The sequence below is a fragment of the Miniopterus schreibersii genome (genome assembly GCF_964146895.1).
Source record: "Miniopterus schreibersii genome assembly, chromosome: 2".
Taxonomy (NCBI): domain Eukaryota; kingdom Metazoa; phylum Chordata; class Mammalia; order Chiroptera; family Miniopteridae; genus Miniopterus; species Miniopterus schreibersii.
Window position 1 is genome coordinate 80,678,473 of NC_138102.1, and position 21,670 is coordinate 80,700,142.

Consider the following 21,670-nt stretch of genomic DNA (forward strand, 5'->3'; position numbering starts at 1 on the left):
AATAATAAGATAATGTAGATTTAAAAAAGAAAAATCCCCACTGTATACTCATAAGTAAATGGAACTGAAGGGACCACATAGTTCATTTTATTTATCTTTATGATTCAAATCACCTCCTCCTCCTCAGACTACAGCTGGTTGAGACTAATATGTGACCAAAAAGATATTAGATGATTAGCACTGATAGAGGCCATAGGAAGATATTAACTGTCTCAGCCAGGATTTCCCAGTATGCACAACCAGGCCAATTTTGTGTAGCTTTGTTTCTGTCCAAAAGCATATCCCCTCTCTCCCTGTTCATTCCCATTCTGGTCAGAAACACAGAACAAACATTGGTCATCACCAAAAAAAAAAAGAACAATATGTTCATTGTAAAAAAAATTTCAGGGTGGGATGGGTTGGGGTTGCCAGTATGGCTCAGTTGGTTGGGAGTCCTTCCAAGCACCAGGAGGTCTGGGTTCCATTCTCAGATGAGGACACCTGCCCAGGTTTCTGTCTTGATCCCCAGTAGGGGGCATGCAGGAGGCAGCTGACTGATGTTTCTCTCTCACTGATACTTCTCTTTTCTCCCTCCTTTCCTCTCTTTGAAGTCAATAGAAAACATTTTTTTTTTTTAAATTGGGGGTGGGTAGAAATAGTGACATACAAAGTAACAAAAGTATTATCATTTACTGTTTTATTTGCCATATTTTTTCTCTTTATATGAATAGTGGGTGGGTGCACATTTAAATACACTTAATGTTAAAAAATACACTTGAGAATGATCTGTAGTAATGTCCTTTAACCATTTCCTTAGTTTTGCATAATAAGATTATTTTTAGTTTTATACATAAACGAGCAAATCTATTAGATAATTTTGCCTTAAGGTTTTTTTTTCCTGGATTGGTTTTAGAGGACTTAAAGGTCGATTTATTAATTAGTATTTATACCTCACTTTCTTATATTGTTGATGATAATAGCCTGAGATATTCTTTAAGGTAGGTAGCTTTCTGTTTTACTGACTTGTAGTTGCCTGGAGCTTATAAAACCTGAAAATTTTGTTCATTAGACGTCCTTTTAAATATCAGTAGTCTGTTTTTATGATTTTTAAAAGTTCTTTAAACAGTACTTTAATAATCTTTTCAGTCTTTTCAAAAAATGAATAGGTTCTAGTTCACATATACATGTGTATATTAACTTACTTGTTATAAATTTTGTATATATTTTTAATCTTTTTCCCACACAGTGAGCTATTGTCTTTCTCTTCCTTTTCACTTCTTTTCCATTATTTTAATTGAAAATTTATTATAATGGGGCCTTGTGCAGGAGATACTGGGATAAATTCTCACGGAAATTTAAAAATAGGAATGGGGAGTGATAGATGCATAAGTCTCATAGTGTGCACAAATAGGTTTTAAAATTTTATTGACAAGTCCAAAATAAAATCTAGATGTTTTGGCTGTTTCTTTTCCTGCTAGGGTCCTGTATTAATAGGAAGTTCTCAAGGTGGTGTCAACATTGAAGATGTTGCTGCAGAGACTCCTGAAGCCATAGTTAAAGAACCTATTGATATTGTAGAAGGCATCAAAAAGGAACAAGCTGTCCGGGTATGTTGTATTCCAAAAAATTTCTAGCTTTTGGTTAGGTAATTATAATACTTGAAGAAAGAGAGTTAACTTTGTACAAGTGAAATGATTGACAAAAAACTTTTTAAAAATGTTTTGAGTGTCAAGGCATGTTAATATCTTGTTTGAAATGGAAACTTTTAGAAGTATCTACAATATTTTTCTTTATATCCTCCATAAATATTTCAGTATGTATCTTTAAAAGATAATAGCCATAACTGGTACAATTAACAGTAATTCCTTAATATCATTACTTGTCGTTCAGATTCCCTAATGATCCCAAGTTTTTTTTTTCCCCCACTTTGTTTGAGTGGGGATCCATATAAGGTCCTTCATTGCTTATAAAATCTGAAGCTTTTGTTCATTAGACTTCCAGTATTCATTAACATTGGTTAACGTTTCATAGGTCTTTTTCTAATTTATAGGTTTCCTTTTCCTTACTCCATGTTTTTTCTTTTGTTGAAGAAACTAGTCTGGATATTACATCCCCATCGTGGCCTTTAATATGTTCCTATCTCCCCCTTTCCCCCTGAAAATTGTATGGAATGGTAGGGATACTGTCATATATATCCCAAGTAGATCAGTGATTTTACTTTTATGGATGCTTTTAAGAATCTGATGAAAGCTATGGACTTTATGTATGCACATACATGATCAATTCTGTTTTCTGTACTGTTCTTGTGTGCCTCTTCCTCCCCTTCTATTTTCTTCCACCTCCACCCCAAGAAAACAAACCCAAGCATGAAGTTTAATACTATGTATGACCTGTTTGTAATACTGCTATTGAGTAAATTGTTTAGTTTGGATATAAAACATAAGTGAACCATCTTTAAAAAAAACTTGAATACTAAAGTTTGCATGACATTTACATCTATTAGTTGGAAACTGTCAAAATAAGCTTAGGGTATTAAAGTACAGTAGAGCAACATTTTTGACTCACACAAAAGTTTAAAGGAGATAGAGAAATTTTTCTGATTAAGCTTGAAGCAAGTCATTTAGGGAAATGAATGGCATAAATGTTTAAAGGGGACAGAGATTTGATTCATTAGGTAGTTACATGAGAGTGATGACTGTATAGTTAAATTTAGAAGAGAAAAAAATACTTCATTTACAAGAATACTTGAAGGAATAATATAAGATTATAACTTTTTGAGTAATGAACAGAAATTGTAAGTAAACTTTTATAATGTAAATAAGTGTTCCTAGTTGGAACTTTCTATATCCAGTTCATATCTTCCCTGAAATTGGGATATTTATATTTATTAGACAACAATCTCTTTATCTCTTTGAAAACTCAAGTAATTCTTGAGAGTAATATTTCCTTATTGATCTAAGTAGAATGGAGAGAGGAAGGCTGAAAAAGAAAGAAATCACTTTAATTGATCAAAACAGAAGGTAACTGAAAGATAACATGTTTAATAGAGTAGGGAGAAAATTTTAAATTATATATGCTATTTTTTTTTTTTAAATATATTTTTATTGATTTCAGAGAGAGGAAAGGAGAGGGATAGAGAGATAGAAACATCAATGATGAGAGAGTTATTGATTGGCTGCCTCCTGCACGCCCCTGACTGGGGATCGAGCCTGCAACCTGGGCATGTGCCCTGACCGGGAAACCGAAGCACTATCTCCTGGATCCTAGGTCGATGCTCAACCGCTGAGACATGCCTGGCCGGGCTAAATTATATATGTTATTGAAAATATTGATAGTCAGAGAAATAGTTTTGGATCCACTGCCCAATTAATTAAAATCAGAAGTGTTTTGGTTTTATTGTAGGAAGATACATCAATTCTTTGAAGTCAGAATAAAGGGTACACAATTTAATTTCTATATAAATGATTGAATATATGAACTATCAAATATAAACAGTGTAGCAAGAAAATGAATTGGCAGAAATAGTTACTCCACTAGTAGTAATAACAAAGACCACCATTTGAAAGATCTATACGCAGAGAATGAAAAAATATCATTATAAGATTTTACAGCACACAATTCACTCCTATTTCATTACTATTATACTTATTTCTTCTTCAGTATTAGTGGGCCCACATTATCTCCTGTCAGTTCATTGTGTTTATTATGTGAACCATCACAGGCAGGAAACGTCTTAGAACGCCAACACCTACAATAAGCTGCTTTAGTAAGACACAAGTCTTCAATGTTTATTTCATTCACCACTTTGGGATTTTCCTTTTGTATTTTAAGATTAATCAAGCTATCCTTCTGTTGGAATTCTTGGGTGTTTTTAAACCCGTAACAGTAGGTTGCGACCTAGTGAAAAATCTTTGTTAATGAAATAGTACTTTATTTCTTCTTATTTTTTATTTGAAGTAAGTCTTAACCAAAAATCACTTTTCTTAGCTTTGTTATTTACTTTATTTATTGGCACTTGACTTTTTGCAAAAATGACATTCAGCCTCAGAGAATTTAAGATTTTCTATTATTGAAAGTCATATGTATTGCAGCCTATGATAGCAGTTGGAAGAGGAAAAATCTCCTGTAGTATACCTGAGCGGTGGCAGCAGTTAGGATAAACATACAGACATGTAGCTTCTGTACCAGTGGTTCAGAATTGCTTATGGAACTTTGAAATTTATGGATGCTTGGTCCACCATCGATCTTGTGAACCAGAACTTCTAGGTTGGGACGTTGGTATATGTATTTTTTAAAAAGCTCTTCAGGTATATCTAGATAGGAATCTCTGCTCAAGCCTGTAAACTCCTCTACTATATTAGAAGCTTAAAACCTGTATCTTTTGGGCCTACCATATAGGGTGGAGCAAAAGTAGGTTTACAGTTGTATGAAGAACACAGAGTTTATTCTTGTATTATTATTAATTATTGTATTATTTTCCATACAAACAACTGTAAACCAACTTTTGACCCACCCTGTATATTATGTGCTCAGTAGATTTTTGAATGAGTGGGATAGTACTTGTTTGACTGGATATGTCCTCAGTGCTTAAATAAAATAGGGTGATTTTATGTTTTTGCTATTGTTTGGGCCATTGGGATTGCCAGTGCACCTTTTATATGTAGTTTTAATAAAACATAAGCCTCTTAGTTTAGGTTGGCCATAAGGCTTAGAGGTAATATGGAGGCCATGGAATAAACACTGGAACTGGAAACTAGGTGAATGGCAAGTCACTTGACTGCTTTGAATCTCTCAGTTTAAAATGAGCACAACACCTGCCTTGTGAAGATTTTGGATAAAACGTTTTGTTTAACCATTTAGTAATAGATGCTACTTCAGTGATTAATGTTTGACTACATGTGATTCATGCTTATTTAAATAATAAACTAACAAGGTTTTTTATTTACAATAACTTAATGTTGATTGGATATATGTGACATACCTATAATAAGGAGACAAATTGCTTTCAGCTTGCACAGAAGATGGGATTTCCATCTAATGTTGTGGATTCTGCGGCAGAAAACATGGTCAAGCTTTACAACCTTTTTCTGAAATATGATGCAACCATGGTAGAAATAAATCCAATGGTAGAGGATTCAGATGGAGCTGGTAAAGTATCTTCTTTTATCAAGAATTGATTATATTATATATTTATCTACCTATTGTATGCTTTACTAAGGAAGTTGAACTCATAAGGAAGTGAATTCATTACTATTTAGAAGCTTATTTTATAATAAATAGAATGAATGTAAATAAATATTAAAGGGACCAATTAAAGCAAACACCTTAAATATCTTAAAAATATATTTAGGTATACACAGAGAGCTTAAAGCTGCACTGTCCAGTATGGTGGCCACCAGCTATAAAATTAATTAAAATGATGTAAGATTAAAATATTCCTCAGTTACACTATTCATATTTCAAGTGCTCAGTAGCCACATTGGTTACCATAATAGCACACATATAGAACATTTCTATCATTGCAGAAAGCTCTTTGGGCAGTGCTGGTTTAGAGTATCCAGTGTGTAGTAAGTAAATAGCTGTAGCTTTGGGGAATTAACCATCTTAATCTCCACAAATTTTAGACTTTAGAGACATCATAGGCCTTTATTTTTAGCCACTAGAGAAATAAGATTAGCTTGCCACTTTGACAGCTTTTCTTTTATGTGTTTAAAAGGTAAATCAGATTCTGAATTATTATGCCTTCCATGTATAATTTTATTTTCAATTATCTTTCCATCTTTAATATCAAGCACAACAATTTGTTGGTAACATTTGACATCTAATAAAATCATACATGGTGGTGGTGTTTTTTAAATGTATGTAGCTTTATTCTAGTCTAAATTTTTGTGGGTATTTTATAGTGACTGCTTCTATTGCTGTAATTTGATTTTGGTTTAGGTCTCTGGACATTTCTAATCTTTGTAAACATTTGTAGGTCATCTTTCACTTTTATACTTCTAATTCTTTATGACAAATCAAGTTTTTCGTTAGTCATTTATTTGATTGTATAAAGAAGAATGAGTATATTCTCTTATGGTAATAGAGGTAGTTTGTAAAACTAAAAGTAATTAAATTTTTTTAAGGTGAAGGCTAAAGCACATTTTCAAATGAAATGTTCAGTGAAGGAGAATTATCTGTATAAAACAGATATTTCTTGTATTATTTTCTTCATTATAATACTTAACATTGAAAGCAAGACTCCTGAATTCTTTCTAGTTGTGAAAATCTACAGCCATATTCTATTGCTAAGGGAATCTCTTTGTTCTCTTAATTTAGTAACTGGGTTTTTGTGTGTGTTTGTATTCAGTTTTTCTTTTAATTTTACATAGATTATTTAAATCTTTTTTGTAATTGGAATCATAGTGTATTCAAATTGTATCTTTCCCTTTTTTTTTTTTTAATATATCTTTATTGATTTCAGAGAGAGGAAAAGAGAGGGAGAGAGAGAGAGATAGAAACATCGATGATGAGAGTCATTGATCGAGCCCTCAACCCCGGCATGTACCCTGACCGGGAATCGAACCCCGATCGCCTGGATCCTAGGTCGATGCTCAACCGCTGAGCCACACCCGGCCAGGCTATCTTTCCCTTTTTAAACGCAAAAGTTTATAATAGATTTTTTCATGTAAAATATTTTTCAAAGATACAGTTTTTAAAAGCTTGTATTTGTATATATCTTTAATAGAAATGATGATTTTTCATACAGATTCTTAGAATTAGATTCTTTGGGTCAAAGAATAATAATATTTTTAACATGTTTTGATTATTGGATCAGAATAATAACATTTTGAGATGTATTTTGCCAGATTGTTGTCTGGAAAAGTTCTAATATATAGTGTCCATTTCATTGCCTACATGTGCCATACCTGTTGCATTAGGTTTAATCTCTGTCAGACCGATAATCAGGAAATAGTATTTTATTTTATTTTTCAGGGTTTTTTTTATTGCTAGCGATGTTAAGGACTTTTCATGTTTATTAGGCATGTTTTTCTCAGTAGACAGAATTTCCTGTTGATATCCTTTGGTACCTGTGTTTCCTATGGCTACTATAACAAACTGCTACAAACTTGGTGGCATAAAATAACAGACAGTCTCATAGTTTTGGAAGGCAGAAGTCCAAAATCAGTATCACATGAATTCAAGGTGTCAGCAGCTCTGCTCCTTCTAGAGGTTCTAGGGAGGAGTCCAGCACTTGCCTTTTCATGCTTCTTGTACCATTTCTTGATTTGTGGCCACCTCATTCCAGTCTTTGCCTTTGTGGTCACATTGGCTCCTCCTCTTTATGCATCTAGTCTCCCTCTGCCTCTCTCTTATAAAGACACTTAGGGCCCACCAGGATAATCTTCTTTCAAGATCCTTATTTTAATCACATCTGTAAACATTTTACCATATAAGGCAATGATTTTTGACCTTTTTCATCTCATGGCACACATAAACTAATTACTAAAATTCTGCAGCACACCAAAAAATATATTTTTTGCTGATCTGACAAAAAAATAGGTATAATTTTGATTCATTCACACTGGACAGCTGTTGTGTTGGCTGTTGTCATTTTTTAAATTTGATAATCTAAGGGAAAAGAGGCCAGTCCCCCTGACTAAATAGTCAGGTATTGCATGCTTTAAAAATTCTTGCTGCACACTAGTTGAAAATTGCTGATATAGGATAACATTCACAGGTTCTGTGCATTGGGACATGTTATCTTGGGGTGGCCAATATTCAGCCTACTAAAGTACTCAAAGGAAACATGAATAGTTTTTCTTATGATGAGGTTTTTGTTTATTTTTTGAAAATTTATTGACATGGGTCAAAAATCAGAACAATATAACAGTATATTTCCATCAGTCTCACTCATTTATCCTGAAATTTTGTTTTCTCTCCATCCTTACCTTCTACTATTCCTCTCTCCTCATTTTTAGTTTCTTGTGTTTTCCCCATTATTATTTTTTGCAAATAAAAACAAATATGAAAATAGGTCTTTACCCCTTTACAGAAAAGGTTGCATACTATATATATATTTCGCATTTTTCTTACCTAATAATACATACTGATGGTCTCTCCATGTGTATGTATATTAAAGATGCTAAACTTAACTGACGTTTGATATGAATATTTCCCTAAGTTTGTCTTTTGTTTAATTTGGTTTGCGTTTTTGGACATAATGAAGCTTTTTGTTTTTATCTAGTCAGGTCTTATTTTGACTTCCATTGTTTCTATGCTGAGACATTTTTTTCCTCTAAGAAAAAGTAAGATTATTTTCTTCATGTGGGTATTATATTTTTTCATAGATTTGTTTGTAGAAATATATTTTTGGTTGCTATTTGAATGGGAACTTTCCTGCAGTTACATAAAATCAGTAAACATTTATCTGCAGCATGTTTTATTGTTTATTATTTTGCTTTTTGATTTTCAGTCTTTGCTTAATCAAGATTTTACTTTAGCTTTAATTCTTTTTTCCAAATTGTTAGTTTTCCTAAAATCATTAAAACATCCTTCCTGATTTTTGAAAGCCCTTCTTACCATATTCAAGCGTCTGATTTCATAGATATGTTTGTTTTTATATCAATAATTGTAAGTTTTATTACTTTTTTTTTGGTAAGTTTTAATAATGGATAAGTCTTCCCTCATATGTTTATTTTAAAATAATTTTTTTAACCCTGGCTGGTTTGGATCAGTGGTTAGCGCTTCGGCCCTCTGACTGAAGCGTCCCAGATTCAATTTTGGACAAGGGCAGGTTTGATCCCTGGTGCTGGTCAGGACGCTTGCGCGCGGCAACCAATTGATGTATATCTCTCACATCAATGTTTCTCTCTCTTTTTCTCCCCCTTTCACTCTCTCTGAAAAGGAATGGAAAAAATATCCTCAGGTGAAGATTAAAAAAATAAATGAAATAAAAATATTTTTTTAGAGAGGCAGTTCTTATTTGTGTTTTTAAATTTGTATTACTGAACTCTTTGTGGGTCCAAGATCTTTTAAGAAAGCAGTGAAGGATTGCAAAGCCTTCCTGGTGGTACCTGAAGAGTCTGAGAGTTGCTTTGGGGCTCCTGCATCTTATTTGGCTAGCTAAAGTTTTGGCCAGTTTTGTTATACTTTCCAAAGGATCAACTTTCCAGTCAAGATGACAGAATAGGAAAACTGTGCTTATCACCTCCCACAACCACATAAAAATTATAAACTACAGAACAACCGTCATTGAGAACTGCTTCAAGTTTAGCTGGACAGAACTCCTATAACTAAGGACATACAGAAGAAGCCACATCAACTGGTGGGAGGGGAAGAAATGGAATGGGCTGGTCCAATACACACTAGTGGCAGATACAGATTGGGAGGGATATCTCGGTTGTTGAGGTCTCCCCTGAGGCACAAGGGGTTCCTTGTTTTGGGAAGAGAAGTCCCCATAACTTGTCTCTGAAAACCAGTGGAGATTGTGGCTACTGGAATCCCAGGCATTCCTCTTAAAGGAACCATGCTTGGACTCAATTCCTCTGGGCTCCAGTGCTGGGGAGGCAGTTGGAAAGGCACCAGGGACCCTCAGGAGGAACTGAATTGATTGGCTTCAGGACAAGGGCTAGAGGAATAGTTTTCTCCCAGATAGAAATGCTGTCAGAAGCCATTTTTTCTTTGTTGAGCCCTCCCCGAGCCCAGCCTGAATGCTCAGACAGGTTCCATATCTCAGTATCCATCGACCTAGCTAACACCATTTGCCCCACCCTAGTAGTTCTCTGAGACCCTGCCCCACTTAGCTTGCTGGCCCACCCAAACCACTTCAAGTAGTTATTCCATACAAAACAGCCTGTCTAGTCTCATGTTGTGGACTTTCCTAAAAATCTCTCAAAGGATTGCAGACCCCAAACCAGCATCTGACTTCAGTATGCCCCATACCTCTTGCTAAGCAGCCCCAAACCCTAGTGGCAGCCAGCCTCAGTTCACAGCCTAGCCCTTACCAGACACCTCTAAGCCCAGCACATGTGGCAACCATCTGCAAATCACTTTGTAGCTCATACCAAGTGGCTCAGGGCAGGGCACAGGCAACACTTGATCTTGGCCTGCATCAGAGCTATGAGGCCCCAGAACCAGCATATATGGTGGCCACCTTCAGATGACACCAGAGCACTACCCAACCCCCTCTACAAATGACACAACCAAAGGGCAGACTCGGCAGGTACCAGAGCCTAACTAAAGCAAATTCTGCTCCATAGGGTCAGCCCCTGGACAACAGCACCTTCACCATAGTCACTGCCAATCCTCACAGCCAATCAGCTTGAGAGTCAATCCTTTCATTGACATGCAAATAGCAATCAAGGCTCAACTACAATAGGAGGACACGTACAACCCATACAAGGTACATACCTAGAGCACCTGGCTCAGGTGACCAGGGAATCTGTACCACTAGGCCCCACTGGGCACTACTATATAAGGCCATTGTACCACGACTGGAAGACATAGCAGCTCTTCCTAATAAAAACAAACACAGGGAGGTAACCAAAATGAGGAGACAGAAATATCCCAAATGAAAGAACAGAACCAAACTCCAGAAAAAGAACTAAACAAAATGGAGACAAAAAACTACCAGATGCAGAGTTCAGAGCACTGTTTATAAGGATGCTCAGTGATCTCAGTGAGAGCTTCAACAAAGAGATAGGAAACATAACAATGGAAATAGAAAACATGAAAAAGAACTAGCCAGAAATGAAGAATGCAATAACTAAAATGAAGAATACATTAGAGGAAATCAACAGTAGATTACATGAAGCTGTGGATTGAATCAGCATTTTGGAAAACACCCAATCAGAACAGCAAAAAGAAAAAAAGAATTTTTAAAAATGAGGCTAGTTTAAGGGGCCTCTGGAACAACATCAAGCATAACAACATCCATATCACAGGGGTACAGAAGGAGGAGCAAGTACAAGGGATTGAAAACCTATTTGAAGAAATAATGACTGAAAATTTTCTTAACCTGCTAAAGTCAGTAAGTATATAAGCCCAGGAAGTACAGAGAGTCCCACACAAGGTAAACCCAACAGACATAACTAGACACACTAAGGCCCACACTAAGACACATAATTAAAATGTGAAAGGTTGAAGATAAAAGAGCAAGTCTTAAAAGCAGCAAGAGAAAAGCAGTTATCTACTAGGGAGTTCCCAATAAGACTGTCAGCTGATTTCTTATCAGAAACTATGCATGCCAGAAGGGATTGGCATGAAATATTCAAAGTGATGAAAAGTAAGGACCTACAACCAAGATTACCCAGCAAAGCTATCATTAAGAATTAAAGGACAGATAAAGAGTTCACAGACAAGAAAAAGCTAAAGTTCATCACTAGCAAACTAGTAATAAAAGAAATGTTAATGGGACTTCTTTAAGCAAAAGAAGAAGAAAAAATTAAAAATGTGAATATTAAAATGACAATAACTACCTGACTGTGAGCAGTTACTTTAAAAATAAATGGATTAAATGCTCCAATCAAAACACATGGGATAGCCAAATGGATAAGGAAACAAGACCTTTACATACACTGCCTATAAATACTTTCAGTCAAAAGACAGTCACAGACTGAAAATAAAGGGATAGAAAGAGAGATTTTGTGAAAATGGAAACAAAAAATCTGGGGTAACAATACTTATACCAGACAAAAAGAGACTTTAAAACAAAGGCTATAAGAGACAAAGATGGACCTAGCAATTCCACTTCTGGGTCTTTATCTGAAGAAACCTAAAACACTAATTCAGAAAGATATATGCATCTGTATGATCATTGCAGCATTATTTACAGTAGCCATGATATGTTAGCAACCAAAGTGTTCATCAGTGTACGAATGGATGAAGAAGTAGTACGTATATATAATGCAGTATGACTCAGCCTATCTGCAACAACATGGATAAACTTAGAGGGTGTTCTCCTGAGTGAAGTCAGACATTTTAAAAGACAAAAGCCATATGATTTCACTTATATGTACAATCTAAAAAACAAAACAGAGACAAACGTACAGAGGACATTTTGATGGTTGCCAGATGGGAAGGAGCTGAAGGTATGGGTGAAAAGAGAAAGGGATTAAGAAGTACAAATTGATACTTACAAAATAGTCATGGGGATATAAAGTATAGCATGGGTGATATACTCAATATTTTAATAACTGTATGGTATCAAATGGGTACTAGATTTATTAGGATGATCACTTTGTAAGTTATATAAATGTCTAATCACTGTGTTATACTCCTGAAACTAATACAATATTGTATGTCACCTGTAATTGAAAAAAAAAGTTATTAAAAATATTAAAAGTTATTAAAAATACAAGAATGCAGTGAAAACTGCATGAAAACAAGTTCTTTCATCCCAGGTAATTGCTCTAGTGTTCCAATGGGAGCATGTGCATAGGTACTATTTTTCATTCAGTCTAGAGGTGCAAACTCCTTGAAACCTTGGGTTCTGATTTTGGTACTTGGATATCATGTTATTAACTCCTATTGCTAGTCAATCTTTAGAATCCTTTTATCAGATTTTTTAAAAATCATGCTGAAATGTTTTGAGATTGCAAAATTGTTGGGGGAAATGAACATCTTGGTAACAGTCAGTTTTTCCAACTAGAAATACATTATTTTTCTATTTATACAAGTCTTTATTTACAAGACAACAAATTTTGTGGGATTTAAAATTTTTATTTGTTTATTTATTTAATCTTTATTGTTGAAAGTACTACAGAGGTCCCCCGTTCACCCCCGCAATGATTCCTTCCACCCCATGTCTGCCCTATCCTCAGGCCTTCCCCATTCTATTGTTTGGGTCCATAGGTTATGCATTTATGCATATAAGTTCTTTGATTAACACCCCCACTTCCCCCCCCTTCCCCCCCCCGCTTCCCTCTGAGATTCCTAAGTCTGTTCCATGCTTCTGTGTCTCTGGATCTACTTTGTTCATCAGTTTATTTTGCTCATTATATTCTACATATGAGTAAGATCGTGTTGTACTTGTCTTTCTCTGACTGGCTTATTTTCACTTAGCATAATGCTCTCTAGGTCCCTCCATGCTGTCTCAAGGGGTAAGAGATCCTTTTGTCTTACAGCTGCATAGTATTCCATGGTGTAACTGTACCACAGCTTTTTTATCCATCTACTGATGGGCAGTTGGGCTGTTTCCAGATCTTACCTATTATAAATTGTACTGCTGTGAACATAGGGGTGCATAAATTATTTCTGATTGGTGTTTCAGGTTTCTTAGTATATATTCCCAAAGTGGGATCACTTGGTCCAATGGAAGTTCCATATTTAAGTTTTTGAGGAAACTCCATACTGTTTTCTATAGTGGCTGACCAGGCTGTGCAGTCCCGTACTAAGTTCCTTTTTTTCCACATCCTTGCCAGCACGTGTCATTTGTTGATTTGTTGATGGTAGCCATTCTGACAGGTGTAAGGCGATAGCTCATTGTGTTTTTAATTTGAATCTCTCTGATGATGAGTGACTTTGAGGATTTTTTCATATGTCTCTTGGCCATCTGTATGTCCTTTTTGGAGAAATGTCTATTCAGGTCCTTTGCCCATTTTTTAATTGGATTTTTTGTCTTCCTCTTGAAATCTGAGTTTCTTATATATTTTGGATGTTAAACCCCTTATCAGATTGGCAAGTATGTTCTCCCATACAGCGGGCTTCCTTTTGATTCTGTTGATGGTTTCTTTTGCTGTGTAGAAGCTTTTTATTTTGATGTAGTCCCATTTGTTTATTTTCTCGTTTGTTTCCCTTGCCCTAGGAGATGCATTGGCAAACATATTGCTATGAGAGATGTTTCAGATTTTGCTGCCTGTTTTCTTCTAGGTTTTTTATGGCTTTACGTCTTACATTTAAGTCTTATCCATTTTGAGTTTATTTTTGTCTATGGTGTAAGTTTATTTTCTAGTTTCATTGTTTTTTGCATGTACCTGTCTAATTTTCCCAACACCATTTATCGAAGAGACTGTCTTTATTCCATTGTATGCTCTTGCCTCTTCTGTCAAATATTAATTAAGCATTAATCATGGCTTGGGTTGATTTCTGGGTTCTCTGTTCTGTTCCACTGACCTATATGACTGTTCTTGTGCCAGTACCAGGATGTTTTGATTGCAGTGGTTCTGTAGTATAACTTGATATCTGGTATTGTGATCCCTCCAACTTTGTTCTTTCTCAAGATTCCTGTGGCTATTCGGGGTCTTTTTTGGTTCAATGTATATTTTTGAAGTGTTTGTTCTAGATCTGTGAAATATGCCGTTGTTATTTTAATGGGGATTGCATTGAATTTATAGATCACTTTGTGTAGTGTGGGCATTTTAATGATGTTAATTCTTCCAATCCATGAACATGGTGTATTCTTCCACTTGTTTATATCTTCCTCTATCTCTTGGTTCAACGTCCTGTAGTTTTCCGGCTACAGGCCTTTTACTTCCTTGGTTAAGTGTATTCCTAAGTATCTTACTTTTTTTGTTGCAGTGGTAAATGGGATGGTTTTTTCAGTTTCTCTTTCTGAGAGTTCATTATTGGTGTATAAAAATGCCATCGATTTCTGGGTGTAAATTTTGTATCCTGCTACATTGCCAAATTCATTTATGAAATCTGGTAGTTTTTTGCTGGAGTCTTTAGGGTTTTCTATGTACAATATCATGTCGTCTGCAAATAATGACAGTTTTACTTCCTTCTCAATTTGCCTTTTATGTTTTCTTGTCTGATCTCTGTGGCTAGCACTTCCAATAGTATGTTGAGGAAGAGTGGTGAAAGTGGACATCCCTGTCTTGTCCCTGTTCTTAGGGGAAATGCTTTTAGTTTTTGCCCATTGAGAATGATGTTGGCTGTAGGTTTGTCATATATGGCTTTATTTTCTTGAGGTATGATCCCTCTCTTCCCGCTTTGCTGAGAATTTTTATCAAAAATGGGTGTTGTATTTTGTCTAATGCTTTTTCTGCATCTCTTGATATGATCGTGTGATTTTTGTCTTTCAATTTGTTTATGTGATGTATCACATATATTGATTTGCGAATATTTTACCAGCCTTGCATCCCTGGAATAAATTCCACTTGGTCTTGGTGTGTGATCTTTTTAGTATATTGCTGGGTCCAATTTGCTAATATTTTGTTGAGGATTTTAGCATCTATGTTCCTCAGGGATATTTACCTGTAATTCTCTTTGTTTGCAGTGTCCTTATCTGGTTTTGAAATTAGGCTAATTCTGGCCTCATAAAAAGAGCTTGGCAGTGTTCCTTTCTCTTGGGTTTTTTGGAATAGTTTGAGGAGGGTAGGTGTTAGTTCTGTGCATGTTTGGTAAAAACTCCCCTGTGAAGCTGTTTTGACCAGGGCTTCTGTTTGCTTGGAGTATTTTGATTACTGCTTCAACTTCATCAGTAGTTATTGGCCTATTCACGTCTTCTGACTCTTTCTGATTGAGTTTGGGAAAGTTGTATTTTTCTAGGCATTTGTTCATTTTGTCCAGGTTGTCCAGCTTCTTGATGTATAAGTTGTTCATAGTATTTTCTTACAATCCTTTGTATTCCTGTTGGGTCAGTTTTTACTTCAACTCTTCTGTTTCTGATTTTGTTTATTTGGGCCCTGTCTCTTTGTTTCTTGATGAATCTGGCTAAAGGTTCATCAGTCTTGTTTATCTTTTTAAAGAACCAGCTCTTCGTTTCATTGACCTTTTTGGATTAATCTTTTTAGTCTCTATGTCATTTATTTCTGCTCTGATCTTTATTATTTCCTTCCTTCTGCTTACTCTGGACCTTTCTTGTTGTTCTCTTTCTAAGTTTTTAAGTTGTAGGGTTAGATAGTTTATTAGAACTTTTTGTTGTTTTTTGAGGTAGGCCTATAGTGCTATGAACTCCCCTCTCAGGAGTGCTTTCATTGTGTCCCATAGATTTGAGGTTATTGTGTGTTCATTTTCATTTGTTTCCAGGAGATTTTTTATTTCTTACTTGATCTCTTTGGTAACGCATTCATTGTTTAATATCATGCTATTTAGCCTCCATGTGTTTGCATGTTTTTTTTGTTTTTATTGTAGTTGATTTCTAATTTCATGCCATTTTGATCTGAGAAGATGCTTGATATGATTTGAATCTTCTTAAACATGTAGAGATTTGTTTTGTATCCTAACATGTGGTCTTTTCTTCAGAATGTCCGGTGTGCACTTGAGAAAAATTTACATTCTGCAGCTTTATGTTGGAATAATGTTCTGTAAATGTCAATTAAATTCATCTGATCTAGTGTGCCATTTAGGATCACTGTTTCCTTGTTGATTTTTTTGTCTGTAAGACCTATCCAGTGAAGTCAGTTGGGTGTTAAAGTCCCCTGCTATGACTATATTACTGTCAATATCTCCCTTCAAGTCCTCCAAAAGTTTTTTTAAATAAATTTAGGTACTCCTATATTGGGTGCATATGTGTTTAACAGGGTTATATCCTCTTGTTGAATCAATCCCTTTAGTATTATATAGTGACCTTTCTTGTCTCAATATGGTCTTCATTTTGAAGTCCATTTTGTTAGATATAAGTATTGCTACCTAGCTTTTTTCTTATTTCTTTTTGCATGGAAAATTTGTTTCTATCCCCTTCACTCTTGTCCTGTGTGAGTCTTTTGTTCTGAGGTGGGTCTCTTTTAGACATCATATATTTAGGTCATGTTTTCTTATCCACTCAGCTACCCCATGTCTTTTGATTGGAACATTTAATCCATTTACATTTAAGGTTATTGATAGGTACTTGTCTATTGCCTTTTTAATTTCTTTATGCCTAAGTTTCTCGTTCTCTCTATTTCAACTTCTTATTACAGCATTTCCTTTAATATTTCTTGCAATGCTGGGTTGGTGGTGATAAGCCCCTTTAGCCTTTTTTTGGTCTGGGAAGCTATTTATTTTACCATCTAGTTTGAATGATAGCCTTGCTGGATAGAGTAGTTTTGGTTTCAGATCCTTGCTTTTCATTACCTTGAATACTTCATGCCATTCCCTTCTGGCCTGTAGAGTTGTTGATGAGAAGTCAGCTGACAGCCTTATGGGACCTCCTTTGTAGGTCACAGATTGCTTTTTTCTTGCTGCCTTTAATATTCTCTCTTTGTCTTGAATTTTTGGCATTTTAATTATGATGTGTCTGGGCATGGATCTCTTTGAATGCTTCTTGCTTGGGACTCTCTGTGCCTCCTGAACATGTGTGACTTACTTTGACCAGGTTAGGGAAATTTTCTGCCATTATTTCTTCAAGCAGATTCTCTTTCTTGCTTATTCTCTTCCCCTTTTGGCATTCATATGATGCAAATATTGTTACATTTTCTGTTGTCTCATATCTCCCTTAAACTGTCCTGGGTTTTTTTTGTTTATTTGTTTGCTTTTCATTTTCCATTTCAGAGAGTGGAAGGGAGAGAGAAAGAGAAACATCAATGATGAGAGAGAATCATGGATCAGTTGCCTTCTGCACGCCCCCTGCTGGGGATCCAGCCCCCAACCAGGACATGCACCCTGACTGGGAATCGAACCAAGATCTCCTGGATCATAGGTCGATGCTAACTGCTGAGCCGTGCTGGCTGGGCCGCCCTCCTGTTTTTTCATTGTTCTTCCTTTCTGATTGAGTGAATTTTTCTATCCTGTCTTCTAATTCACTGATCCGATCCTCAGCTTCCTCTAATCTGCTGTTTATTCCTTCCAGTGAATTCTTTATTTTTGTTGTCATTTCTTAATTTCCTTCATAGTTTCCCTATCTTTTCTCATTATCCTTACAATCAATATTCTGAACTCTATATCTGATAGATTGCTTATCTCTATTTCATTTAGCTCTTCTTCTGGAGAATTCTTTTGTTCTTTCATTTGGGGCTTATTTTTTTGTCTCCTCATTTTGCTTTCCTATTTGGGTTTGTTTCTATGTATTAGGTAGATCTGTTAGACTCTTGGTCTTTTTGGTCAGTCTCTGGTGCAGGCCATTGTCAGATGCTGTTTGTGACTGCCTCTGAGTACCTTGTTTGGAGATATCAACATTCCACGGCTTGTGGTTCCCTGTCTTGGGGCTAGGTGCATTTGGAGTGGACCAGGATGCACACCACAGTCTGCTTTTTCAAGTCCAGTGTCCAGAAGTAAATCAGGCAAAGACTCAAAGCACCCAGAGGTCTCCCTCTGCCTGCAGGCTGATTAATGTCCGTGTTTATTTTAGATTCCTCATATAAGTGAATACATATGATATTCATCTTTCTCTGCTTGACTTATTTCACTTAGCATAGTACCCTTTAGTTCAATCCATGTTGTCGCATATGGCAAGGTTTCATTCTTTTTATTGCTGCATAATATTCCATTGTGTGTATATTTATATTTATATTATTTATATTTATATTCACATCTTTTTTATCCATTCACCTATTGATGGACACCTGTGTTGCTTCCATATCTTGGATGTTGTGAATAATGCTGCAATAAACATAGGAGTGCCTATTTGTTTTTTAATTAGTATTCTTATTTTCTGTGCATAAATACCCAGAAGTGGAATTGCTAAGATGTATGCTCTATCTGTTTTTATTGTTTTGAGGAACCTCCATACTGTTTTTCGTAGGGGCTGCAATTTCTGGTCCCACCAGTTGTACTCAAGGGTTTCCTTTTCTACACATTCTCACCGATACAGGTCATTGTGGACTTTTTTGTAATAGCCTTTCTGACTGGTGTGAGGTAATATCTCACTGTGGTTTAGATTTGTATTTCCCTGATGATTATTGATGTTGAACATCTTATATGTCTGTTAGCTATCTATATGTCTTCTTTGGAGAAATGTTGTCTTTTCATATCTTCTTTTCATTTTTCAATTGGATTGTTCATTTTTTTGTTATTCAGTTGTATGACTTTTTAAAATCCAACCCCTTATTGCATATATCATTTGCAAATAGATTCTCCCAGTCAGTAGGTTACCTTTTTGTTTTATTAAAGGTTTCTTCACTGCGCAGAAGCTTTTTAATTTGATGTAGTCTCATTTGTTTACTTGCGCTTTTGTTTCCATTGTTCAAGGGGACATGTCTGGAAAGATATTGCTCAGACTTATGTCAGATTGTTTACTTTCTGTTTTCTTTAGGAGTTTTGCGGTTTCAGGCCTTACTTTTAAGTTTTTAACTCACTTTGAGGTGTGTGTTTTTTGGTATGTGGTGTAGAAGAGTGGTCCAGTTTTATTTTTTTGTATTTATCTGTCCCCCAACACCACTTGTTGAAGAGACTGTCGTTACTCCAGTATATGTTTTTGCCTCCTTTGTCATAGATTAGCATATAAGTGAGAGTCTGTTTCTGCGGTCTCTGTCCTGTTCCATTGATCTATGTGTCTGATTTTGTTCCAGTACCATAAACTTTAGACTAAAACAGCTATGTAGTATAGCTTGAGATCAGTGAGCGTGATATGTTCAACTTTGTTCTTATTTCTTAAGATTGCCTTGGCTATTCTGGGTCTTTTGTGGTTCTTTATGAATTTTAGGATTATTCTAGTTTTAAGAAGAATGATATTGGTATTTTTATTGGAATTACATTGAATCTGTAAATTGCTTTGTGTTTTATCGTCCTTTCAGCAATATTAATCCTTTCTATCTATGAGCACAATATATCCTTTCATTTATTTGTGTCGTCTTCAATTTCTTTCTTCAGTATCTTATAGATTTCAGAGAAGGGGTTTTCCACTTCTTGGTTAAGTTTATTCCTAGGTATTTTATTCTTTTTGATGTATTTTTTAATGGAATTGTTTTCTTTTCTACTTCTGATTGTTCATTATTAGTATATAGGAACCTGACAGTTTCTGTGTATTAATTTTGTTTCCTGTTACTTTCGGTGGATTCTTTAGGGTTTTCTCTATATACAGCATTTCACATGCAAATAGTGGTAGTTTTATTTCTTCCTGTTTTAATTGGATGCATTTTTTTTTCTTCTTGTCTGACTGCTGTGGGTAGGACTTCCAGTACTATGTTGAATAAGAGTGGTGAAAGTGGGCATCCTTGTCTTGTTCCTAATATTAGAGGACAAATTTTCAGCTTTTCACCATTGAGTATGATGTTAGCTGTGGCCTTGTCATGTATAGCCTTTATCAAGTTGAGGTAAGATCCTTCTGTACCTACTTTGTTGAGAGTTTTGGTGGCTATGTTGAATGGGATTTTTTCTGCCATTATATTTTCTTACTTTTTACTTGTGGTATACAGAGATTGTTTACTGATTTTATTTTTCATTTGTATGTTTTAATTTATTGTTGTATTTGTTTTCCTTAGTCTTTTAAAAATGTCTCTATTGCATTTCAGCTTCTCTCATGTTTCAGTTAATTTCAGTTTCTTATTTCATAATTCATAGTTTTGAATTTTGACCACTCAGAAGAGACCTGTAGTCATTTTTTTTTTCTCAAAAGTATATATTTTTCCTCTAACACAAACATAGCAAATAATGTTTGCTAGGCACTGTTACAAGCACTTTATAGGTATGAACCCTTTTACTTCATTTAATGTTTATAACAGTTCAGTGAGGTAGGTACTACTACTATGCTTATTTTATAAGTTAGGAAAATGTGTTATCAAGAGATTAAGTGGTTGCCTAGGGACTCATGGCTAGTGGTGAAGATTTGATCTCTCCAACATTCCTTAGTGTTTTCTTGACCCATTGAGCTTAACCATCAAGCCTATCATCTATAAAGGGTAGACAGACATGGAGCTTTTGAGGGATGAGAGCTTAGCTTTCTGGGTAATCCTGCTCTGACTTTGAGGCTGCCATTCTGATCCCAACTAATGTTCTTTCGGGTATTCTGGGAACACTTGTAGGTAGGTTGGATTTTTGTCCTCAGAAGTTTCTGAAATGGGTCAAAATAATACACTAATATCAGCTCTAAGAAAGTGTTTTGCTTAATCCCATAAATTCTTTCTTTTCTGTTTTTGACACCCAATTATTCCCAGTCATGTTGTCTACTATAATATCATAGGTTCTTCAGGGAAATTAAACTATGGCATTAAGATACTATAAAACTTCTAATAGTAAATTCTGCATGAAGACACACCTGAAATTTAAAGTCCAAATGTGATAAAGTTCAAATGACCTAGAGAACTGAAGTACCAAGTCTGATTTTTCTTCTCTGTGTTAGGAGTCCAAAGAAATTAATGTTTTTCCTTATTTATTGAATATTTTGACTATTAGCTAGACAGTTTATGAATTCTAGATTAGAGTTTAGATTCCTTCAGCCATGGCAGTTTGGACTGTTTCTCATAGTAATGGGTAGAGTTTCTTCATGGTTTCAGAAGTTACATTGTTTGAATTTCAGATCTTTTATGGACCTCACTTTTAAACGAGTACACAGAGGTAATAATACATACAAATTTATCATATCATTAACACCTCAGTTATCCAATTTGTAAAAATCAAACAGCAACAAAAAAATCCCAAGTCATTCCCATCATCAGAAACAATGAAACCAGCACAGTCATGTTCCCAGAACTTTGTACTTAGTTTTATCAAAGGTCATGGAAGAAACTGAGTGGAAACTGAGTGAAGGAGTGTAGACTGGTACTAGTCTCACCAGGATCCCATTTTGTCCTGCTTGTATTAGCTGTGGACTTAAAATCAGTGCATTTATGATTGCGGGGTTGGGGGTTGGGACATGACTAATTTACCCATGTGTAGTCTCTTAAAATTTTTTCTCCTTTTGAACACCATGATT

The 21,670-nt window shown here is 35.3% G+C and overlaps 1 protein-coding gene across 1 annotated transcript in view; it reads left to right on the forward strand.

The window, feature by feature from the left end:
- SUCLA2 (succinate-CoA ligase ADP-forming subunit beta) overlaps positions 1-21,670 on the forward strand; it is a 62,986-nt gene that overhangs the window by 26,503 nt on the left and 14,813 nt on the right. Inside the window, exons 5-6 of the mRNA XM_081130016.1 lie at positions 1,458-1,586; positions 4,989-5,127. Coding sequence (XP_080986142.1) covers positions 1,458-1,586; positions 4,989-5,127 — 268 coding nt within the window. The remainder of the gene's footprint in view (positions 1-1,457; positions 1,587-4,988; positions 5,128-21,670) is intronic.